Genomic DNA, 25,049 nt, shown 5'->3' with positions numbered 1-25,049 from the left:
TGTTCATAATTTTTATGGATATCAGCATGTCATTCAAACAGAAACATCTGACAATTTCTTAAACTAAATTAAGTGGGGTCACTTTGTTTTCATAAACAGCTGTGGAATTAAGTATAACACCCACCTGTACCAAGTGCAGAAAACTATGTACAGGAGGAGGGGGGTATGGGAAAATAGGAAAAGGTTTATAGACTACAAAAAGGAATACTGGAGCAAGTAAAGTCAGGACAAGATACATGTAATGAAAGTGAACAATGTGGAGGTGGGCAAGATGAGGAAAGGGGGTGGGGGTGGGGGGCAAGATGAGGAAAGGGGGTGGGGGTGGGGGGCAAGATGAGGAAAAGGGGGAGGGGGCATGAAAAAAAATCAATTCTAGTATTGAAAAAGAAAAATGACTACTCAACCCAAATAAAACTCAAATCCTATTAAGTTTCACATTGTACAAAATGTGGCATTATCCTCTTTCTTAGCTCATGATTACTGGGGCTTGTGAATGGGTACTTGGATGATGATGCAAAATTGGTAACAGGGTAATGGAAGACATAGATTTCTTGGAAGGATTCTGGGAAAACGTGGTATCTCTATGAAGGAAACCACAAAAAAATACTATGGCAATAAAACCTACAATTCTGCTCCAGTGTTAGCAATTTCCACCAAATAGTGATGACACCAGACACTGAATGAAATGTAAGATTTGAATTGAAACAGGCCAGTTCAGCCCTGTGAAAATGTAAAAAAGATGTTCAGCATTGTGGGAATCTATGGAGAATGGAAACTTCGTCCTCAGTTTATCCTATTGGGTAAATTTAAAGAATTGACACTGAAGGTAGAATGTGCTACAAATTTTGCTGCCTCCATCATGCATTCTGTGTATGAACCAATTATCTAGTTAAAGAGTATACTACTCACTGTAACTCAGATGTTTTTAACGGTCACTTTGTAATTCATATTATACAAATCCATGATACCTGTGTCTCCCCTTACCAGTTTTTCTTAGTTACAAAAGTGGGTACTGTCCCTCTAACATATTTCTACAGTTGCACAACTGTCCTGGCCTAAACCTGCTAATCCCTGACCACCTCTACCTCTGGTCCCTTTTAATTCTCCAGGTCATGATCATCAATCCTTCTCCTTTTTATTTCATTACTTTCTCTAACTGGCTTCATATCATCCTCAGTATTTTTGTTCTCACATATAAGTTATATTTATTATTTCATTTTTAGTTATTTGGCCCCACTTCATCCTAATTCAATGGATTTTAGTGGCCACTTTCTTGCCTGTTGTTTTTCAGTGGGAGGAGCTACTCCTGCTTTCATTTACATCTAAGAGCAACCACTCTGCTATCTCTCTCCCCTCAGTTCTAACCTCCATTCATGCCAGTTACTCTACCATGCCAGGAGAGACAGACAGAGAGAGAGAGAGAGAGAGAGAGAGAGAGAGAGAGAGAGAGAGAGAGAGAATTTCTTTCCTCAAAATTAAATATGCAAAAATTCTGAGATATGAACAAACAGATTACCTTTACCTACCCATTTAGCATTAAGTAATTTATCTTAAAGATGAGGTAGACCCTGTACTTTCAATCACTGAAATGATATAAGGTAAACAGCTGTTATTTAGGTCTTCTGCATCAATCTCTCTCTCTCTCTCTCTCTCTCTCTCTCTCTCTCTCTCTCTCCCCCCCCTCTCTCTCTCTCTCCCCCTCTCTCTCTCTCTCTCTCTCTCTCTCTCTCTCTTCCCCCCCCCCCCCCCAAGGAATCATGAATGACAATGCCTCTTACTCAACCGCAGACAGATCTGTCAAGTGCAGTTAAAAAGGCATACAACTTGCACATCAGTTTTAAAGTGCAATAATCTATTAAGTGCTTCTGACTCACTAACACTCATATGAAAAATTCAAGAACAATGACAATTGCTAACTATTCAGGTAATTACATTTGCACAAAATGGCTTACAGAACACACATTGTAGTAAAAACAATGTGGTCCCTACTCACATCTTTTCCACTTGAATGGTCTGTGTCATCTTCCATTGAGTCCTCTGACACTCGTAAACACAATTTACTGTATCCAGAGGCATCTGAATCAGATTCACATGAAGATGAAACTTGGCAGTTTCTTGGGCTTTCTATCATTTTCTGGAATAAAAACAAGACTATCAATACATAATACATAGAAGAGACTAATCGAATAACTGCCTGCATACACCAAAAAGAATAGTTAGTGTCGAACATAACACTGATATTCAGCTCATTTGAAAAAATCTGCATACAGTAGAGATCTACTGGAAACTGAAAATCAGCATGTAAATTATATACCAATTTTTCTAATTTGTGCACTGGCAGTGCAAACAGAAAAAGGAAATTACTGATGATCAGCTACTGTTTAACCTCTGTAATATTTTCACTGCTTAAACATCACCAGTTCTGTCTCCATTACAGTATAAATGTCAATGTGTAGTTCTATAATGGACAACTTATTATATTTTAACAAAATTTTTGAATCTGGCAGAAGGTGTATTATTGTAAATTGCAAAACTGAAAGAGAAAGAAAATAATTTTTTTAAAAATGTGTAAGCGAAGATAAATGAATAGAGAGAGATCATCATCAATTACTATACACTATCTTCTCAATACAGTCAGTAATACAGTGGTAAGACAGACTTTAAAACATCAATTAGTGATAAAAATCCATATTTTTGATAATATTATACTCCTAAAGAATATCACAGGGCTTCTTGAATTTTAAACCAACTCCAATTAATGATGCTTTTATAGGAGCATAATGTATAGATTACTCCCACAAGGAAAAGATCTGTGTGTTCTGTCATTACAAACAAAGGTAACTAAGAAGCATGAATTACTCAGGGTCTAACAAGTCCAACATTTTACAAATAACTTCAATAAATATCGTCCTCTTCAAATTTCAGACAGATGGTCAAAGCAATTTTTTGCCCTCTCACCCACCTACAAACATTCGGAATACTTCTGCTATTTGGTTTAAAATAGATGAAACACACTGTATTAGATTAGGTGCCATATCAAGAATATCATACATCATAGAATATACAACAAAGGTAGAGAAGGGATAGTTGCACATTTCATTGTCAATGAATTCTGAGTGCTACATACTTACTTCAGTGATTACTTGGAGGGTACTAGATGGTAATGGCATTAATGTTAGCAAAATATTCTACCACCTGATTCTGTTCATCATAAGTCTACCTAACTACAGTGACTAATGGAAACCTTCCATCCCTTTCTGTAAATCATTCCGATCTACTGCACTGCACCGTGATTAAGACAGTGTGCAGTTTTATTCATTTCATAATCACTCATCATCAGCAATTGTTCTCGCTTCATCCAAAAATTTAGACAACATGGAAATATTTTGGCTTGGCAACAAAAAATTGTATTTTTTTTTTTTAATTCAATGAAGCTCATACAATTTGCCCGAAAATTAGTACAGATAAAGACTGATGGAACATGTGAGGCAATACTGACGATACGATTTATCTTAAAAGAAAGATTAAGGAAAGGCAAACCTACATTTCTAGCATTTGTAGACTTAGAGAAAGCTTTTGACAATGTTGACTGGAATACTCACTCTCAAATTTTAAAGGTGGCAGGGGTAAAATACAGGGAGCGAAAGGCTATTTACAATTTGTACAGAAACCAGATGGCAGTTACAAGAGTCGAGGGACATGAAAGGGAAGCAGTGGTTGGGAAGGGAGAGAGACAGTGTTGTAGCCTCTCCCCAATGTTATTCAATCTGTATATTGAGCAAGCAGTAACGGAAACAAAAGAAAAATTTGGAGTAGGTATTAAAATCCAGGGAGAAGAAATAAAAACTGAGGTTCGCCGATGACATTGTAATTCTGTCAGAGACGGCAAAGGACTTGGAAGAGCAGTTGAACGGAATGGACAGTGTCTTGAAAGGAGGATATAAGATGAACATCAACAAAAGCAAAATGAGGATAATGGAATGTAGTCGAATTAAGTCGGGTGATGCTGAGGGAATTAGATTAGGAAATGAGACACTTAAAGTAGTAAAGGAGTTTTCCTATTTTGGGAGCAAAATAACTGATGATGGTCGAAGTAGAGAGGATATAAAATGTAGACTGGCAATGGCAAGGAAAGCGTTTCTGAATAAGAGAAATTTGTTAACATCGAATATAGATTTAAGTGTCAGGAAGTCATTTCTGAAAGTATTTGTACGGAGTGTAGCCATGTATGGAAGGGAAACATGGACGATAAATAGTTTGGACAAGAAGAGAATAGAAGCTTTCGAAATGTGATGCTACAGAAGAATGTTGAAGATTAGGTGGGTAGATCACGTAACTAATGAGGAGGTACTGAATAGGATTGGGGAGAAGAGAAGTTTGTGGCACAACATGACTAGAAGAAGGGATCGGTTGGTAGGACATGTTCTGAGGCATCAAGGGATCACAAATTTAGCATTGGAGGGTAGTGTGGAGGGTAAAAATCATTGAGGGAGACCAAGAGATGAATACACTAAGCAGATTCAGAAGGATGTAGGCTGCAGTAGGTACTGGGAGATGAAGGAGGATTTTCTCCTGTATTATTTTCATCCAGTTGTCCCAGTAGACTTGTACTTAATTCATATTGTTATTTGTTTTGTCCTCTGCAAGGTAATCAAAGATAATATCTCTGTGTGCCAGAAGATGCCGGCCATAAACCTTCACACCAGATGAAAGCTACTTCAACCCTTGTAGGTGCATGACTGCTGGTTTCCTCCCGTAAATCCGACTACAGTTTCATATTGCGTGTGAAGTGTTGGTAACAATTGTCATCTAGTGTAACATATCAGCACAAAAAATCAGTATGAATTGTTTCAAAATGATCTAAACATTCCAGAATGAGATTTTCACTCTGCAGCGGAGTGTGCGCTGATATGAAACTTCCTGGCAGATTAAAACTGTGTGCCCAACCGAGACTCGAACTCGGGACCTTTGCCTTTCGCGAGCAAGTGCTCTACCATCTGAGCTACCGAAGCACGACTCACGCCCGGTACTCACAGCTTTACTTCTGCCAGTATCTCGTCTCCTACCTTCCAAACTTTAGACGAGATACTGGCAGAAGTAAAGCTGTGAGTACCAGGCGTGAGTCATGCTTCGGTAGCTCAGATGGTAGAGCACTTGCCCGCGAAAGGCAAAGGTCCCGAGTTCGAGTCTCGGTCGGGCACACAGTTTTAATCTGCCAGGAAGTTTCGATCTAAACATTGCCAAGTAGTTCTTTCCTGTGCATGTTTTACATCAGTATTCAATGAGTAAGCACAGATATTCCATAATGTTTTCTTACAGTTCCTTCTTCATGTAACATTAACAGTACTTTTTCTTATTATATACCTGTGACACCAGTTAATTCAGACACTTAACTTCCAATATCATACTGTGCATTTTCTCAATCGTTTCACCTTTTGTTTTAGTTTTATGGGATGAGATTCAAAACAAAGAATTTAATGACGGCACCAAATTCCAGTTAATGTTTTTGAATGAACGGAGTATTGCAGTGTAATTATTTCTCCCAATCTAGTATTATTTGGTTTATCTTTGCATGATCGTTGTTACCTTGGACTTCTTCCCCAACTTTGTTCTAATTGCTTTAAACTTCAATATTGTTACTCAAAATTTCTTTGCATAACTTTCAGCACCACTACTGAGTTAACACTCTGAACATCCTTTTCATTTCCACATACATGACATATATTACATGACTACTTTCAATATTCCATGTACAGAACAATATTAATCTGTCAATAGTTCATTTCCATCATTGACAACATGCTTTTATTGTTAATATTACCACACTTTTGAAGTCTGTGCATCTCTAGGGCAGTCATTGTGATCACTGTTCTATGCTGAAGACATGCTTTGTTCCTCAATATAACTCACCACATGCAAAGTAAAAATAAAGCCCTGCACAATATCTCTACCACATGTTAATTTATGACTTTTAGCTGCAAATATCATTAGTCAGTCAGAAGCCATAGGGATATGCATCAATCTTCTGGAGTAGTACGTATCACCAAATATTCCTGCACTTTGATCATCTCTCCATAAATATCTCTCCATGCTATATATAATGTGGAATGTTTGTACCATTTAAAAGTCTTTGTAACTAATAATCTTATTTGACACATATATTCACCCTTAATATAAACAATTACCTAATATATTTTGGTAACAACTACCTTATTTCTTTACACTTTTAGCAGAGAAAAAAATACTCTACATCAGAAAATTTATGGGAAATATATTACTGTGAGAGTAATGTGCATTACTTGTGGACACAGCATTGCTTTACAATGACAGACATTTCTAATAATGTTTCCGCAGTTCTCAGGTGAACTGCCAGATCCAATTGTCTAACATCTCTAATATTTCAGCAGACAACCATTCCGCCATCATCAGGTGGTGCTGATAGAATGAAATATCATGGACTTTCAATGAGTGGATGCGGGCATAAACCTGAGAACCACAGAAGCATTAGCACATATGCCAGAAAAGCCTCAGATTGCATATTTCTTATAATGTTTACTTTTGTCTGCCAAAATGCAAGGCTAGGATATGTAGAAAATTTAATGTATTTTATAGAGCTCTGACTGTTAATACAAACTTCAACAAACAAAAATGATTGTGCTTCCATGCCGTGGCTACAAGAAATAATCTTTGAAACACTAACCTCGCACTGGTAAAGTAACAAACTCTGGCCGCCTTTCCATTTCATAATAGGTTTTATTTGGCCTTAATGCTAATTTTTGGTCAAATTACATTTTGAGAGCATATAAATCTTGAAATTTCAAATAGAATCTACATTCCTTTATTAGTTTGCTGTATATTACGTCAGTCACATAATTTTAGACATATTTCATATCTTTAACATTTTCTAAGCAAAGTAACTGATGATTATAAAAGTAGGGAGTATATAAAATGTAGGCTGGCAATGACAAGAATAGCTTTTCTGAAAAAGAGAAATTTGTTAACATCGAGTATAGATTTAAGTGTCAGGAAGCCCTTTCTGAAAGTATTTGTATGGAGTGTAGCTGTGTGTGGAACTGAAACATGGACACTAAACAGTTTAGACAAGAAGAGAATAAAAACTTCTGAAATGAGGTGCTATGGAAGAATGCTGAAGATTAGATGGTAGATCACATAACTAATGAGGAGGTACTGATTAGAAACGGGGAGAAGAGAAATTTGCAGTACAATCTGACTAAGAGAAGGGATCGGTTGGTAGGATACATTCTGAGGCATCAAGGGATCACCAATTTGGTACCGGAGGGAAGTGTGAGGGGTAAAAATTGTAGAGGGAGACCAGGAGTTGAATGCAGTAAGCAGATTCAGAGGGATGTTGGTTGCAGTAGTTACTCGGAGATGATGAGGTTTGCACAGGATAGAGCAGATGGAGAGCTGCATCAAACCAGTCTTTGGACTGAAGACCACAACCACAACAACAACATTTTCTATTTACTTAATGTCTGCAATCTTTTACAAGTCAGGCTAGTTTTATTCTGCACAACATTGGAGTGAGTCTCAGAAATTAAGTAGTTTGATACTACCGAAAATGCATTATACTACTTTCACTTCATTCCTCAGGCACAGCCTTTCTCCTTTCAAATCAGTTTCACCTGTTATCTCTTTACAGGCGGTGTGCTTACATACAAAATCATCAGATCTGCCTCCCAATCTGTTAAAACAAGTGTAGGTCCTCATTTCTAGGTACACCTACCTTTTCTCATGCCATACTATAAGTGTTTGAGTACACCATCCTGTTTATAACCAACATTTCCTTTTCCTAACCATCCTTACTTTTGAGCCATTGTTGCTCCTATCTTGCAAAACTCAGCTGGTTGTGTGTTTTTATCTTATTTTAGTCCTCTAAGTATGCACCTTTTGTTTCTTTCCTTTCTGACTTATTCACATGCCATTGCAACTAAAGAATATTGTCATGTTATCACTTCATTGTGATGCAAGTTATATCACTTTTAACATGTCAAACATTATTTAAGTAGTCATGTTAGGACACTACAAATGTCATTTTATTGGCCATTTCTGCCTTGTTATGGCACAGCGTAGTAAGGGGTTGAAAATTAGAAACTTTTTAAAAAATCATTCACCTTGCTACAAGCAAAGTGCGGTCATGCCAAGACAGAGACAGAACCAGGAAATAAACGGTATGTCACAAGTTGGTCAGGCCTCGACAAGTTACAACATCACACCGAGAGAGAGAAGCTGAGCTCAGCAGAAAACAGCACATGACAGAAAACCAATGGGAACATGACGCACATATTCGTTAGCTCTCATAACAGATATCTAATGAAACTGTACCTATTTCACAAAAACCAGTACCAGAGAACCTACAAAGCAATTAAGATCCTGTTAAGCAAATATAGCAGAAAAAGACACACACATGCAGTCATTACGAACTGAGCTTCACATCACAGCCTCACATTAGCTCCCTTTACAGACTCGAGCTCTCCAGCTCTCAAGGAGTTGATCACTGGCATCAATGGTGTTCACAGTAATAGCATTCGATTCCATGATTATGATACTGTCACGAATCCATGTCCCAGATACTCCAGAACAGCCTACAAACCAGCCTTAGATGTACTTCAGATGAAGGTCCTCACCCGATGAACTTTGTACTGTGTCACCTACCATTACTGATGGAGAAGCTGACTGTCTTCCAACACCACGACATCATGGACTGCTGACAGCACCTAACTTCAGCATGGAAACCAGCAGCAGAGCCTCATGGGGTTGACATTCCTGTTCAACACATAGGTGCCACTAGGGGGCTGAAACCTACCTGGCCAGTAGGAAGGAAAGTAACCAACCACACGACTTCTAACAACACATCAGGGATGGGTGATCAAGGGTCAACATAGAATTCGGAGTGGAATCGAGCACACTCCAGCATCTAGTATGAGACCATTCGTGCTGGACAATAGCTGTGCTGGTAGCGCACTACCGCAGGAGATCATTCACTCTTCACCTGGGCCTGCAGACGAAGAGCTGACTCAGCAGCTGTCAGCAGGAATCCAGCATGCAGCCGAACGAGGAATCAGCTACAAGGCCAGTGTGGAACAAGATGACTGTAAATATGGTTAATAAATAATTGAACTATGACAATGTTTTACTAGCATCGGAGATGCTTCCCAGGTACCAAACTGCTATCCTGATTTCATCCAGAGGTGTGTCTGCTCAGCCCCTCTGCAGCCTACATCACTGTAATGTTGCTAACACGTAAATTAAAAATGTAAAAGCAATACACAGTAAAACGGGAAAGGTATATTAAATCAATTTAATCAACTGTCTTCTCTCTTCTCAACTAACATCTTAAATATGATCTGCACTTTCCAGACATACTGCACTGGGAGGTCACACATTCAGTGAAATTATTTCTTCTAATGTGATGTTACTTGTTTTCACTTTGTGTGACTACTATTCTCTTAAACTTCTCTTGGAGTTTATCTTGGACTTTGTTCTAATTGTTTTAGAATCCAGAGCTGCTACACCACATATTAAGGACTAACATGCAATACTAGTGTTGAGTTAACAATCCATGTATCCTTTTCATTGCTATGCACATGAACTACATAACACAATCACCTTGAACATTTCATACACAGAAGAACAGTAAAAACGGTCAAAAGTTAATTTTTCTGACAACAGATGTTCATTGGTAATATAACAATGCTTTGAAGGCATGTGCATTCCTAGAGTGGGCTGGCAATCAAAGGAATACTTGTTAGGCATCAGAGCACATATGTACTCTCCCAAAGTCACTGCAATCACCGTCTCTTCGTATAGCTCACCACAAGCAAAATAAAAGTACACCCCCCCACCCAAAAAAAAAAAAAAAAAAAAAAAAAAAAAAAAAAAAAAAAAAAAAAAAAAAAAAAAAAATAAAATAAAATAAAAAAAAAATAAAAAAAAAATAAAAAAAAATTGTACCTTTTAGTAAGAAAACATATGGATTTACATCACTCCTCTGGACTGGAATGTGTCACCAATTTGCACAACAAGTTGTGACACAGTTTATGTTACTGCAAAATACAATGGAAACACTTTAACTTTTAGCAGGATGGTAGTGCCGAACAAAGTGATGTTTTGACAAGTGTTATATCCATCACCTGCTGGCAAGTGTTAAGACACTGCAGATGCCCTCTCAGTTGAAGTGCTGGTGGGAGTGGAAATGAATGTGCCACTTGATTCCTAGTACACATGTTCATGATCTATCCTGCATGACATCCACTGATGTGTTTCCTTTAACCATTCTGTGAGTTTCAACATCAAATAAGCTCTCATGCTATTGACCAATTTTTCATGAGTCCTTATTCCTATCGATATATGATGTGCTGCCATCATCTGCTGGATAGGCACAAGAAGTTTGTGTTCTCAAAATCAATACAAGTTCTTGTTGAGGTTGTGCTCTGATATAACTAATTTTTGTTTCCCTGAAGATACATATCTAACGTATTCCATGCAGTACTGCAAGTTACAGGCATTGTTTGATGATGAACTGGTGACCACATTTACATGGGATACCAGATATGTAGGTTCAATGGATCCTTCACAAAGAGCTTGTAGTGGTCAGAATAGTGTTTTATTGCTGTATTTAGGTAAACAGCCCAGAATGGTTATCAACTGTGCCCATGCAAGCACTCCTACTATGCACCCAGCAAAGCCCAGACTTCACTGGCAGCCACACAAAGGGTTGGAAACAATCTCTCATTTATAAATAAGAAAACATCCTCAGTGTCTTGACAGTTTGACAGAAGATAAAGGATGTGACATATGTTGAAATATTGTGGTATTTCAACATTGTCACCTGGCTGAAAACCCATGAGCTTATCTTCAGAAATATATGTCTAGAAAGTCTACACTTGCACATACACCAGTGTTACAAAAACAAAATTTCCTTGGTATCAAAAACATTTCTGTGTCAGGCCAAGAACTTTTCACTTAGCTCTTCTATACAACTTAATCTTTATAGCTGCTGGCAATACTGAGATTAAATTATCTTAGGTTCCCACGTAGTATGACTCAAATAGTTAGCATTACTCACTCATCAAAAAAACTTGAGCCTCTTGTAGAAAGTACATACCTCACTTTCCTCTGAAGTTCCAGCCAAAATAAAGTCTGAATTTGGTTGTGCTTGCTGCAGGGAAGTTCGGTTTTGTCTCTCCCTTTCCTGTTCACGAGATCCAGCATGCCCATCATCTGACTCAGAATCATATGATGATGATGAAACCTCACAATGTGTTGGACTTGCTGGTTGTGCCTTAATACAAAAAAGGAAAAACATTAAACCTTTCTGGGCCAAAGATCATTTATTAGTATTTTTTATCCAAAAAAACTGAGTGATGAAGAAAAAGAAATGACAAATTCAGACATAAGCTTGAGGGGAGATGGACAAAAGATTGTGAACCAAAAGTATGAACAGATTGTGATTTGAAAATTATCAATAATAGCCCTGTGGTCTCTAACCTGAAGGCTCTTTCTTCAGAGGTCAAAAGGAAGTTAGAGAAAAAATATAAGAAGATGTATTGGTAAAACACTGCACAAGCCATCACAATCCTACATCATAAGTCTTACAAGCAAAAAGAAGATAAACTGATTACAAAAGAAAGCGGTATAATATTAGATAACTCCAATAAAACAGAAAGCAATCATTATGTTTAGAACAATGTTTAATGAAATATAACAATAACTATATTATGAAAAGAAAGTTGCTACTTACCATACAGTGGAGATGCTGAGTCGCAGATAGGTACAACAAAAGACTATCACAATATAAAAGCTTTTGGCCAACAAGGCCACACACACACACACACACACACACACACACACACACACACCACACAAAGCGCAACCCACTCTCACATGACTGCAGCCTCTGGCAGCTGAAGGCAGAGGCTGCAGTCAAGTGCGTGAGTTGCATCTGTACGTGCATGCGTACATGCGTGCATGCGTGCGCGCGCGCGTTTGTGTGTGTTTGTTTGTGTTTGTGTTTTTTTTTTTTTCTTCGACAAAGTGTTATTGGCTGAAAGCTTATACTCCGACAGTCTTTTTGTTGTGCAACTCAGCATCTCCGCTGTATGGTGAGTAACAACTTTCCTTCCCATAAAATTTTTACATTCCATTCTAGATTTCCATTGCTTATAAATTGTGTACCTTATTTGCTAGACATTCCTGGTGTATTAAGCTGCAAAGCTACAGAGGTGTTAATCTACTATTGCCTACTGTTCTATTTATATTTTACACATAGCTACTGTAGGTTCAGCAGATTTCAAATCATCGCTTCCTTTATGACTGCCCACATGTCACCGGGTGTAAATACAATAATTTATCACATTGATGGTCAATACAGTCACTGTAGACAGGCTACAGCTATTCTTGCACACACAATATAAGATCAGTGTGATATCAAGTATCGATACCAACCTACTGGCATATCACATTTGACAATGGGATTTCAAGTTTCCATCCAACGCTCATAGCTCTTGCGCAGGATTGGGCACACCCAATGGTCATACCAATATTGATATGGACTTGAAAGCAGAGACATTAGCACAGTATGAACCAGCATCTTCCAACTCTGACCACAAAAGGTACCTGCACAGACTATGGATGACAACCTCTAGCAAGTCAGCATTATAGTAGTTATGGCCTCAGGAAGGCCAGGAAAACTTAAATAGACAGCACTGCAGTGTTATGAGTGAAGCTCACAGTAATGTCACATCTCGGTAGCTGTTAGTTCACCCAATTCTGTTTCCTCATTTATGATTATGAATTTCTGAACTTCGGCTAGAGATAAATTTGGTTTGTTGTTGGATTTTATGTAGTCTGCTGGTTCATTGTGGCATTTTTCTCATCAGCTTAACTAGTGATTTTCACAGCTTTGTCATTCCATGTAGTTACTGTCACGAGTGATACTATCATTATAGATGGTGGACAGGTGAGAAGGAACGTTCTCCATGTGCAGTGTTTTCACTACGGATCCACAATTTCTTGCATTGTGGAAACAGTAGCCCAGCCTCAGCAGTAGCTGTAGCAGCAATAAGCGTAGCATCACAGACGGGAAAAAATATTGGAGCAGCAGGTAACAGTACAGCAAATCAGTAACAAGCAATTATTACAACTGTTGCACTCACAACACAGCAGAAGAAACTTGGGACATCTATTTATGGTATTTCTTCTTCTACCGCATGGCAACTGTGTGCCACTTGAGACCCGGTCTGGTGGCATACTGCATTTCTACCTTCTAGTAATCACTTACATGAATTGCTGCAAAACTTGCAGCCATTGGCTGATGAAATATTACGGGCAGTAAACTCACAATGTACCTACAGGACTTAAAATTAACCATTAGATAAAATAGTGAGGTCAGTCCTATGGAGCATTGGACATGGCACTTCAAGGTTTACCCCAGCTGTGCAATTATAATGTGCCTCTTCCAATGTATCTTGTGCACAGAATGAGAAACATTCTGGAGACATCCCCCAGGCTGTGGCTAAGCCATGTCTCCACAATATCCTTTCTTTCAGGAGTGCTAGTTCTGCAAGGTTCGCAGGAGAGCTTCTGCACAGTTTGGAAGGTAGGAGGCGAGGTACTGGCAGAAGTAAAGCTGTGAGGACGGGTCGTGAGTCGTGCTTGGGTAGCTCAGTTGGTAGAGCACTTGCCCGCGAAAGGCAAAGGTCCCGAGTTTGAGTCTCGGTCCGGCACACAGTTTTAATCTGCCAGGAAGTTTCCTATCTTGTGCACCATTGCTAGTTCACAATGTCATTGTCAGGTTGTCATCAGAGAAACACAATGAAAGAAATGCATTAACCTTTTCAGACTGATACCTTGATGAAGTCTCACAAAGGTCAGGAGCATTTTTTGTAACTGCTTTTGCTCAGTAACCCTTCAAGGACAATGCTCATGGTTACAGAATATTTAGTAACTGATGTTGGCAGTCAAATGACAGCTATCATCTTCATCAGGCTCTTCATCTATAAGCCTATCAGCATGGCATAAATTAATTTTCCTGTAGGCAGTATCTATCTTGCCTCTAGTGAGATAAGCCTCTACATCCTTACATTTGTCCTATAGCCATCCCTGCTTAGCCATTTTGCACTTTCTGTCTGCCTCATTTTTGAGATGTTTGTATTCCTTTTTGCGGGGGACGGGGAGAGGGAGGAGATGGACAAGTATTTCTGGGGTCCAAACAGAAGACAAAATGAAAATTACATTAATTAAAAAGACATGAGGAATCAAGAAACTTAATGTTTGGAAATAATACCCTCCAACTATGACAGCTTAAAGAAGAAAGATTGGAACCAATGTACGAGGGCGGTTCAGAAAGTAACCTCCGATTGGTCACAGTGCGGGTTGTGGGGGGAGTAGCGACGCCATCTGTGCGTTCACGCACTCAACAGGTCAGTCAGCATCAAGCCGTGGTCGAGTGAATGTCGTACCTGCGCTAGTTTAGTTTTTGTGGCAGTTTGAAATGTGTGCTGCAATAGAAAACCCCGCCAAATGTGAAGTGCGTGCTGTCATAAGGTTTTTTACAGCCAAAGGATATTCTGCAGCAGCTGTTCATCGTGAGCTTTGTGCCGTGTACGGACCAAGAGTTATGAGTGAAGGAGTTGTCCGTAAATGGGTACGTTTATTTAAAAGTGGACGAGAAAACGTTCATGATGAAGAGAGGAGTGGCAGACCATCATTGGTGACTGACGAACTCGTTCAGACAGTTGATGCAAAAGTTCGTGAAAATCGACGTTTCTCAATGTCGGAGTTGTCTACTGGTTCCAGGCACAAGCGGGTGATTTTTATGCAGAAGGAATTTCAAAGCTTGTGAAGAGATACGATAAGTGCCTCAATCGCTACGGAGACTATGTAGAAAAATAGTGCAAAGATGTAGTTGTAAGATGTACTCTCTTGTACGAGATAGGGACAGCAAGATTGGGTTACCGTAAGTTCTGTGCACGATGGGTGCCCAAAATTCTAACCGACCACCACAAAACTCAAAGAATGGCCTCTGCATTAGACTTTCTGTCACGTTATGAGGACGAAGGAGAACCATTGTTAAACAGAATCGTGACCGGTGACGAAACCTGGATTAAGTACGTGAACCCTGAGACAAAAGAACAATCAAAGATGTGGGCACATTCAAATTCGCCTACCAAACCAAGAAAAGCCTCGCAAGATTTTTCTGCCAGAAAACTGATGGCAACGGTGTTTTGGGATGCCAAAGGGGTGTTGTTGGTTGAATTCATGGAACGTGGTACGACCATTAATCAAGACGTGTACTGTGAAACAATAAAAAAGTTACGACGGGCTATACAGAACAAACGCCGTGGTATGCTGACTTCCGGTATCGTTTTTTTGCACGACAATGCCCGTCCTCACTCTGCTCGCAGAACAACGGCCCTTCTTGAGTCCTTCAAGTGGGACGTTATCAACCATCCACCTTACAGCCCAGTCCTGGCGCCAAGTGATTATCACCTCTTCATGCATTTGAAGAAATGGCTCGGGTCACAGCGGTTTGATGACGACGAAGAGCTCAAAGATGCGGTCACAGGCTGGCTCCAGGCACAAGCGGGTGATTTTTATGCAGAAGGAATTTCAAAGCTTGTGAAGAGATACGATAAGTGCCTCAATCGCTACGGAGACTATGTAGAAAAATAGTGCAAAGATGTAGTTGTAAGATGTATATATTAAAATATTTTTATTTAACTTGGTGTATTTTTTTAAATCAACTGGAGGTTACTTTCTGAACGGCCCTTGTATTTCAGTGAAGACTAACATTGACAGCAGCAGTGCGTACTGTGACACATCTTGCAACTATATCTGCACTTTATTTGTCTAACTTTGCAGTCATCAACTGCTACAGCTATTGCCATATGATATTTCTGATGCTACCTATGGTCATCACAAGAGTGAGTGCTGTCTTTCACTGTGCAGTAGAGGACTGATGCTGGTACTGCTGCCACTACACTAGCAGACAAAAACAATGAGGAGGAGGAGGAGGAATGCTTGTATCTTTCTGATCATGATATAGACTCAAGTTAACACTCCCTTACATTGGTTCAACCACTTATACTTTGAGTAAAAGGCACACCTTCTATGAAAAACTTAAGCAGTTCTTCTTCACTTATAGATTTACCCTTTTTTCCAGTAATCCTCCTACATAACTTCGACTCCCAATATAGGATGTACGTTACAACCCCAGTTCATGCATTTTTGATCAACTACATTTTTTGATCAACTACATTTTTTGACATGTTGATTTCACTACCCCAGTCGAATATCGTATTTATTACTTCAGCAAATGATATATCTTTAATTATTGATCTTTTACACTGAGCTCTCCTCTCTAATTCATCTGTAAATTCTCATTTCTGCTAATAATTCAAGTCCTAATATTTTGGGTTTAGCTCTAACACATCCAGGTCCCTTGGAATAGATGCTTCCTTGGAACTTTTAGTGTTTTCCACATCTTCTATCTCCACAGTTCTGCTTGTATGTACATAGATTTCCAGTTTATAACTAAAGCTGAACTTCTGTACATGTAATTCTTCTAAGGGTTAAATAGCAGAGAACAAAAATCATGGCACTTCTTGATATCACATTACATACATCTTCTCTCACTTCAATCCATAACTGACATTGCTGAAATGGAGTAGTACATACACATGTATCATATCACCACCATTCTTGTAGCACATTTCTTACAATAATTTCTGAATTTTGTACATTTTACTCACTGTTTCTTGCTTATTGCTTATTGTTATCATGAAAGTATAAAAATTTATTGTGTAATGAAAAGAACAATTTCTTTATGCTAGACACCTAACCAAAGTAAAGTTAATGTACTTAGGCACTTCACTTCATAGTAATTACTTGTTTTATTTGGGCAAAACTGTATGGAGTAAAAAAAGGGTGCTAAAGGTTTCTTGTAATTACTGCAAATGGTGCTGACCGTTGTTCTGCATAATGTGTTGCACAACAGGCATACTTGATCAGTTCACAAACCATGACAATGCAGACTGATAACACACAAATGACTGAAGTTACAGAATATTGTTTGGATGATAAACCAAGAGTTATAATGAGCTATCAATAATAATATTGTACATGAATGAGTCATAACAAACAAAAATTGTACAACTGACAGTCATTTTCTTCCCCACTGTGAAATGATAAAGGACGGTTATTTCACAAATCCTGAGTGATTTGCAGTTGCAGGGATGACAGCAACCTTCACCTTCACATCAGTTATGAAATTCTCTTCAGTATTATCGATTACTGGGATCTTCACCCTACATTTGATTAAAATAAACTTGATCTTTTTCGGTTTTCTATACTGTATGGTTTCTTAAATCTGCATAACCAGCTCAAGGCAACCTGAAATCACCCATTTGCATTTCACTTGTGGTTTATAAACTCCAATCTCAAAGGTCTCTCTTGATAACAGTACATTGTCCCTCTCATGTAGTACTAAATTTTTGAAAGTTTTTATTTTGCACTATTCAGTTTTGTTATGGTGCCTTTTTGTTTCTTCATGTAATTCTTTCTGCTATATGAACAATTCAGATTCGGATTTTACAAAATGGAGCCAATTTATCACAATGTTTAACTTTAAGTATTTTTTTCGTCCACCATTTCACCAAACATTCATAGCCTTCTCCTTGTCACCAAATGCTTTTTGAAATACACGACTTTTTTGTGCTGGGAAGGTATTCTTGTTCTTAGTAGAACAACTATCATTGCTTGAACCACAACCCTGAGTTACTATCAAAAAGTCAATATCATGCAAATTAATGTCCATGAAATCATATGAACAAATTACACATACGCAGTACTTCTGGAGAATTAGGTGATGTTGACTACAAACCATGTACTTCCTATTGCGCCACTGCAAGACAGAGAACTTTAATTGGATTCCACATTACTATGAAGCTCTGGTACTTGCATAAAGGTACTTTCTATTAACAGTAACACACAAAGGAAACGCAATGAACATAAAACTAAACGTCCATTGTTAGCAAAAGGATTGCTATTATTGTTATTTCTGGATACAAAGTGAGTAGCAAATTCAAATGAATTGTACTCAGGAACAACTCTGTGTAGAAACTACTAACACAAACAGAAGATCACTTTACAAAATAGAATCAGGATGGGTTTACTAATTCAGCTGCAGGTAGAGCTTGTGCCAACCACGTTGCCCACATCCAGTCTGCTCGGACACTGCCAGGGGTATGCATTTCTCCAACCACCTGGTAGACAATGAATCTGACAATTTTCAACATTTTCTAAATGCCTGCAATGTGTAGCAGATAACACTTTGATAACAGATTTATTTGGTTGTATTCAGTCCATGGAAAATATTTCAGTGCAGGTTCTGACATGTCAGAACGGACCATGCCCTTATAAGTCTTATTATTCTTAGCTGCAGTACTTGATGGTGGTGGTGGTTGTTGGGATGTTTAAGGGGGACTAAACAGCTAAGGTCATCAGTCCCCCATTCCAAAAACAGGCGAGACATAAATTCACGGAGCAGGTAAAACCCCGAAGGGGAAGGAGACTCTCCCCCAGGCACTGAAAGAACACAAATTAGGCAACGAACACTACAGACAAGAAGAGTACAGATGAACACCAGACAGAAAGAAACAGAAGAAAAGAAGATGGCTGGAGACTGGTTGACTGACCACAAGAACAAAAAAAAGGGAAAGAGTCAACCATCTTACTACACACTAAAATCTGCAACCAAATATGAGATACTCGAGGACAAGAGACACAGAAAGGGAAAGGTGCAGGACCTCCCTAAATTGAACCATAAAAAGGACTACCACAGATAAAATTTAAAACGTCATCAGACATGGAGGCATCGTCACATAAAACCAAAGGCAAAGTGCCTAGGAGATTAAAAGACTGCCGGAGGGGGCGCAGTCGGGGACACTCCAACAAAATGTGGGCGACCGTCAGCCGGGACCCACACCGACACAGGGGGGGACCCTCCTGACGCAAAAGATGGCCATGCGTCAGGTAAGTATGGCCGATGCGGAGCCGACACAGGATTACAGAGTCCCTGCGATAAGCCCACAGGGAGGACCGCCACACATTGGTCATCTCCTTAACAGCCCGCAGTTTATTCGGGGATGTCAGGCCACGCCACTCATCAGCCCACATCCCAAGCACCTTACGGCGCAACACCAACTGCTGATCTCGCGACGGGAGGCCGATCTCCAAAGCTGGGGCGTCGATCGCCCCTTTGGCCAGCCTGCTGACACGTTCGTTCCCCGGGATGCCAACGTGACCTGGCGTCCAAACAAAGACCACCGAACGACCAGAGCGGGTAATGGCGGAAACAGACTCCCGAATAGAGGATACCAGAGGAGAAGAGGGATAGCAGCGGTCGATGGCCTGGAGGCTGCTCAGGGAGTCACTGCAGATGACGATGGACGTACCTGAGCAGGAACGCATATGCTCAAGAGCGCGCAATATGGCCACCAGCTCTGCAGTAAAAATACTGCAGCCAGCCGGCAAGGAGCGCTGTTCAACATGGGCAGCGTGAGCAAAAGCTTAGGCAGTGCGAGCATCAACCAGGGAACCATCAGTGTAGACAGTCTCACAGCCCGAAAATGAGGCGAGGAGCGCAAGAAAACGGCGATGGAGGGTCACAGGCGGATCCGAGTCCTTGGGTCCCTGTGCCAAGTCCAGACGGACGGACGGCCGGGGCAAACACCAGGGAGGCGTAGGTGCACGGACCCGGAAGGGAGGCAGAAGAGGGAATGACCCCAGTTCCGACAGCAGGAACTGGACGCGGACAGCTATGGAAAGCCCAGACCGAGGTCGCCATTCGGGCAGATGGAGGACCATGGCAGGGAAAAGCAGGCGATGATTGGGATGGCCCGGCGAGCAATGCACGTGGACAGCATAGTCGGCGAGCAGACAATGGTGGTGAATCCGCAGCGGGGAACCCCGGCCTCCACCAGTAGACTATCCACGGGGCTCATACAGAAAGCGCCAGTTGCAAGCCGAACCCCACAGTGGTGTATGGGGTCTAACGTCGTCAACACTGAGGGTGATGCAGACCCATAGGCCAGGCTCCCATAGTCAAGCCGGGACTGCACAAGGGCTCTGTACAATCGCAACAGCGTGCAGCGATCTGCACCCCAAGACGTGTGGCTCAGGCAGCAACCATATTACCTCATCGCCCTCCGCTGCCTGAGCCACACGTCTTGGGATGCAGATCGCTGCACGCTGTTGTGATTGTACAGAGCCCTTGTGCAGTCCCGGCTTGACTATGGGAGCCTGGCCTATGGGTCTGCATCACCCTCAGTGTTGACGATGTTAGACCCCATACACCACTGTGGGGTTCGGCTTGCAACTGGCGCATTCTGTATGAGCCCCGTGGATAGGGGCGTTGAGGTGCCGCCAGCATTTTTGTTTCAGCTGAGTAATATGAGGAACCCATGTGAGCCGGGCATCAAAGACGAGTCCTAAGAAGCGGCAAGTGTCCACCACTTCAAGCAGGTGGCCATCGAGGTAAAGTTCAGGATGAGGGTGGACCGTCCGACGCCTGCAGAAGTGCATAACTCGAGTCTTGGCTGCAGAGAACTGAAAACCGTGAGTCAGAGCCTATGATGCTGCCTTGCGAACGGCTACTTGCAGCCTGCGTTCGGCGACTCCTGTAGTCGTGGAGCTAAAGGAGATGCAGAAGTCATCGGCATACAAAGAAGGAGACACCGACGACCCCACGGCTGCAGCCAGACCATTAATGGCCACTAGAAATAAGGAGACGCTCAACACCGAGCCCTGCGGGACCCCATTTTCTTGTGTATAAGATGAACTAGAGGCGGCACCGACTTGCACCTGGAAAGAGCGGCGCAATAAAAAGGTTTGAAGAAAAGCCGGGAGCCGACCACGAAGACCCCCACTCATGCAACGTAGCAAGGATGTGATGCCTCCATGTGGTGTCATACGCCTTCCGCAGATCAAAAAATACAGCAACGAGATGCTGACGTCGGGCAAAGGCCGTACAGATAGCAGATTCCAGCCGCACCAAATTGTCCGTAGCAGACCGGCCCCGACGGAAGCCACCCTGGGATGGAGCAAGGAGACCGCGCGACTCAAGGACCCAACACAAACGCCACCCCACCATACGTTCGAGCAATCTGCACAAAACGTGGGTCCGCACTGGGCTTCAAGATGGGGACAATAACACCCTCTCGCCATTGCGACGGGAACACGCCCTCGCTCCAAATGCGGTTAAAGATGGTGAGGATGTGTCTCTGGCAGTCCCTGGAGAGATGCTTCAGCATCTGCGCGTGGATGCAGTCCGGTCCTGGTGCTGTATCAGGGCAATCAGCAAGGGCAGCGAGGAATTCCCTCTCGCTGAAAGGAGCATTGTGTTTTTCAGAACAACGCGTGTGGAATGATAACGGCGTCTGCTCGGCTCGCTCCTTTAGAGAGCGAAAGGCGGGGGGGTAAGTGGCAGTCGCAGAGCTCTTAGCAAAGTGCGAGGCAAGATGTTCAGCAATGGCGGCTGCGTCCGTGCAGACAGCGCCGTCCAAGGAGATCCCAGGGACACCTATAGGGGTCTGGTATCCATAAATCCGCCGGATCCGGGACCACACGAGCGAGGGGAAGACACAGGAGCCCAAGGATGAGACATACCTCTCCCAGCACTCCTGCTTACGCTGTGCAATAAGATGACTGGCCAAGGCACGGAGCCTCTTAAAGGCGATGAGGGTCTCTAGAGACAGGTGCCGCCTATGACGCTGGAGAGCCCGCCTACGGTCGCTAATAGCCTCAGCAATCTCCGGCGACCACCAGGGTACAGCCTTCCTCCGAGGGAGTCCAGAAGAGTGGGCCTCGGCCGCCGAAATGATTGACTGGGTTAAGACACGGACCACCTTGCACCTCGTCAATGTCACCCTGTGGGGGAGACTCAATGGTTGCAGCAGAAGTAAAAGCCGGCCAGTCAGCCCTATTGAGAGCCCAGTGGGACAGGCGCCCAGAAGAATGACACTGGGGCAGTGACAAATAGATGGGAAAATGGTCACTACCACACAGGTCAGGATGCACTCTCCAGTGGAGGGATGGGACAAGTCCGGGGCTGCAAAGAGAGAGATCGATGGCCGAGAAAGAGCCATGGGCCACACTGAAATGCGTGGGAGCACCGGTATTCAAGAGGCTAAGGTCGAGCTGAGCCAACACATGCTCCACGGCCCGACCGCGGTCATCGGAGACAGTCCCACCCCATAGAGGGTTGTGGGCATTGAAATCGCCCAGCAGCAGCAATGGTGGCGGGAGTTGAGCCAGCAGCGCAGCCAAGACATGTCGGGGGAGCTCCCCATCCGGAGAAATGTAAACAGAGCAAACAGTAATAGCCGGCGAGAGCTCAACCCTGGCAGCGACTGCCTCTAAAGGTGTCACAAGGGGAACTGGCGAGCTACAGACAGAGTGGTGAACAAAGAGGCAAACCCCACCTGACGCTGGTTGACAGGCAGCACGGTTCGTATAGTATCCCCTATAACCGCGAAGGGCGGGGGTCCGCATTGCTGGAAACCAAGTTTCCTGCAGGGCAATGCAGAAGGGAAACACTCAGAAGCATCCGGAGCTCAGGCAGGTGGCGGAAATAACCGCCGCAGTTCCACTGGAGAATGGAAGCAGGAAGGGACCGGGAGGGCGTGAAGGAGACTAAGAGGCAGACGGCACCTCAGAGCCAACAGCTGCCACTGGGGGAGAGGCAGCTGTGTCCATAGGAAAGGCCCCCGAGGGTTCCGTGAGGGCGAGATCCGCGGCAGAGGCGAGGATCTCCACCTCATCCCCGGAGCCAGGACTATGTACAGCAGGCGGTACTGAAACCGCCGGAACGTCCTTCTTCTTGGACATGTTCCGTTCCTTCTTCTCGCGTCTGCCCTTAGGGTGAGAGGGCTGTGAGAGATTCTCTGAAGGAGCGTTGGAGGCTGACGACGACGCAGAAGCCCTACGACCAGCAGGTGGCGGAACCTTCAGCAACTGGCTGACATCCGGATGGGTAGGAGAAGAAACGGAGGAAGGGTGAGCCCCGAGGGACCCCTTCCGTGAGAGAGGAACCGGCAACGCCGGCGGAGAAGGAGGGGGAGGGATCGAGCCCCCCCCCCCCCCCCCCCCCCCCCCCCGGTTTTGGAGGAGATGTCACTCCCGAAGTAAGCGTGGGGGGAGCGACAGAAGAGGGTTTGCCCCCAACTGCTAAGGGGGCAACAGAGGAAGGCTTGCCCCCAGACACGAGGGGGGCAGACAGAGATGCATGGCCCCGAGGGCCCACTGAAGGCGGCACAGATGAGGCGGCACAGATGAGGCGACAACCGTCGCTCGCGTGGGCGACGATAATGTGGCTGCAGCATAAGATGTTCAAATGGAAGCAGGATACAACCTTTCATATTTCAGTTTTGCCTCTCGATAAGTAAGCCGGTCCAGGGTCTTAAATTCCATTATCTTCCGCTCCTTATGAAGAACGGGGCAATCCGGCGAGCATGGAGAGTGGTGCTCCCCACAGTTGACACATACAGGCGGAGGTGCACATGGAGAATCGGGATGAGAGGGGCGTCCGCAATCTCGACATGTAGTGCTGGATGGACAACGGGAGGACATATGCCCAAACTTCCAGCACTGGAAGCACCGCATCGGGGGAGGGACGTATGGCTTGACGTCACAACGGTAAACAATTACCTTGACCTTCTCGGGCAAGACATCACCTCGAAGAACAAGATAAAGGCACCAGTGGCCACTCTGTTGGTCTTGGGTCCTCTATGTACACAACGGACAAAATGTACACCACGTCGTCCCAAGTCGGCTCTCAGCTCGTCATCGGATTGTAACAAGAGGTCACGATGGTAAATAATCCCCTGGACCATATTTAAGCTACTGTGGGGAGTGACGGTAACAGGGACGTCACCCAGCTTATCACACAAGAGCAACGCTCGTGACTGGGCTGGGGAGTACGTCTTGAGGAGGATTGGACCCATTCCTCATTTTAGACAACCCCGCCACTTCCCCAACCTTATCCTCCAGGTGTTCCACAAAAAACAGAGGCTTCGTTATAAGAAAGGAGTCACCATCAGTCCTGCTGCAGACAAGGTATTGCGGTAAATAAGGCTCCCGCTTGGCACTAGATCTGCGTCACTCCCATGGCGCAGCCAACGAGGGGAACGACTGAGGGTCATATTGCGCAGCATCAAACTCAACTCTGCCTTGCTTAGAGACGCTGGTGGCCGTGCGACCATCAGCTTGGTGTGATTTATTGCGCTTCATTGCGCCACATCCGCCCAGATGCCACCTACTCCAAACGAAGGCTCTCCCCAAGGGCAGCCCCCAGCCAAAGCAACGGGTACCTGGCCGATATCCCGTTGCCCGGAGTCCCTGTGCCCCAGACAAGATGGGCACATACTCCTTGGCATGCATGGGGAGGAAACAGCTCTGGCATCTATAGTGCGATCCCTGCGTGGTCAGTGGGCTACCACCAAGAGGGTACATGACGACCCCACCACACCGGACTGGCTACCGTGCTGGATTTTAGGTGTTGAAAGGGTCCACAGTTGTCGTGGGCGCTAAGAAGGGGATTGCGCACAAGACGAGAAGGAGGCAACCCAGAAGACATTGGGTGTAAATCCCGCCACACGACAATAGGTAACATGCAAGATGGTGGTGCATGATGGACCAATAGAAAAACACCCCGTAAGGCGTCCTTCCCCAAATGGCACGCACTAACAACGGAAATTTGGAAAAAAGGAGGTCAAACCCAAGAGGGGACCATCACAGAAGGCCAAAACGTTTGAGACTCCTTTTAGTCGCCTCTTACGACAGGCAGGAATACCGCGGGCCTATTCTTACCCCCGAACCCGCAGGTGGCTGCAGTACTTGAGAGGTTGCCGCTAAACTAGAATACAATCAAACGATTTAAAAATCACCCACAGTGTCTGTGGACACTGTATTGTTGATGGCTATCGAAAAAAGAACAACACTTAATACACTCCCCTGAGTGACAGCAT

At 43.1% G+C, this 25,049-nt stretch overlaps 1 protein-coding gene across 5 annotated transcripts in view; it reads right to left on the bottom strand.

The window, feature by feature from the left end:
- The window catches only part of LOC126457855 (uncharacterized), a 311,923-nt gene that overhangs the window by 94,534 nt on the left and 192,340 nt on the right, over positions 1-25,049 (bottom strand). For all 5 annotated transcript variants that reach the window (XM_050094498.1, XM_050094501.1, XM_050094500.1 and 2 more), the window contains 2 exons: positions 11,129-11,305; positions 1,994-2,134 (listed from right to left, as the gene is read on the bottom strand). In XM_050094498.1, coding sequence (XP_049950455.1) covers positions 1,994-2,134; positions 11,129-11,305 — 318 coding nt within the window. The remainder of the gene's footprint in view (positions 1-1,993; positions 2,135-11,128; positions 11,306-25,049) is intronic.

The sequence above is a fragment of the Schistocerca serialis genome, chromosome 2 (genome assembly GCF_023864345.2).
Source record: "Schistocerca serialis cubense isolate TAMUIC-IGC-003099 chromosome 2, iqSchSeri2.2, whole genome shotgun sequence".
NCBI classification, from domain to species: domain Eukaryota; kingdom Metazoa; phylum Arthropoda; class Insecta; order Orthoptera; family Acrididae; genus Schistocerca; species Schistocerca serialis.
The sequence above is the reverse complement of the archived record's forward strand: the minus strand, read 5'-3'. Positions and strand labels throughout refer to the sequence as shown.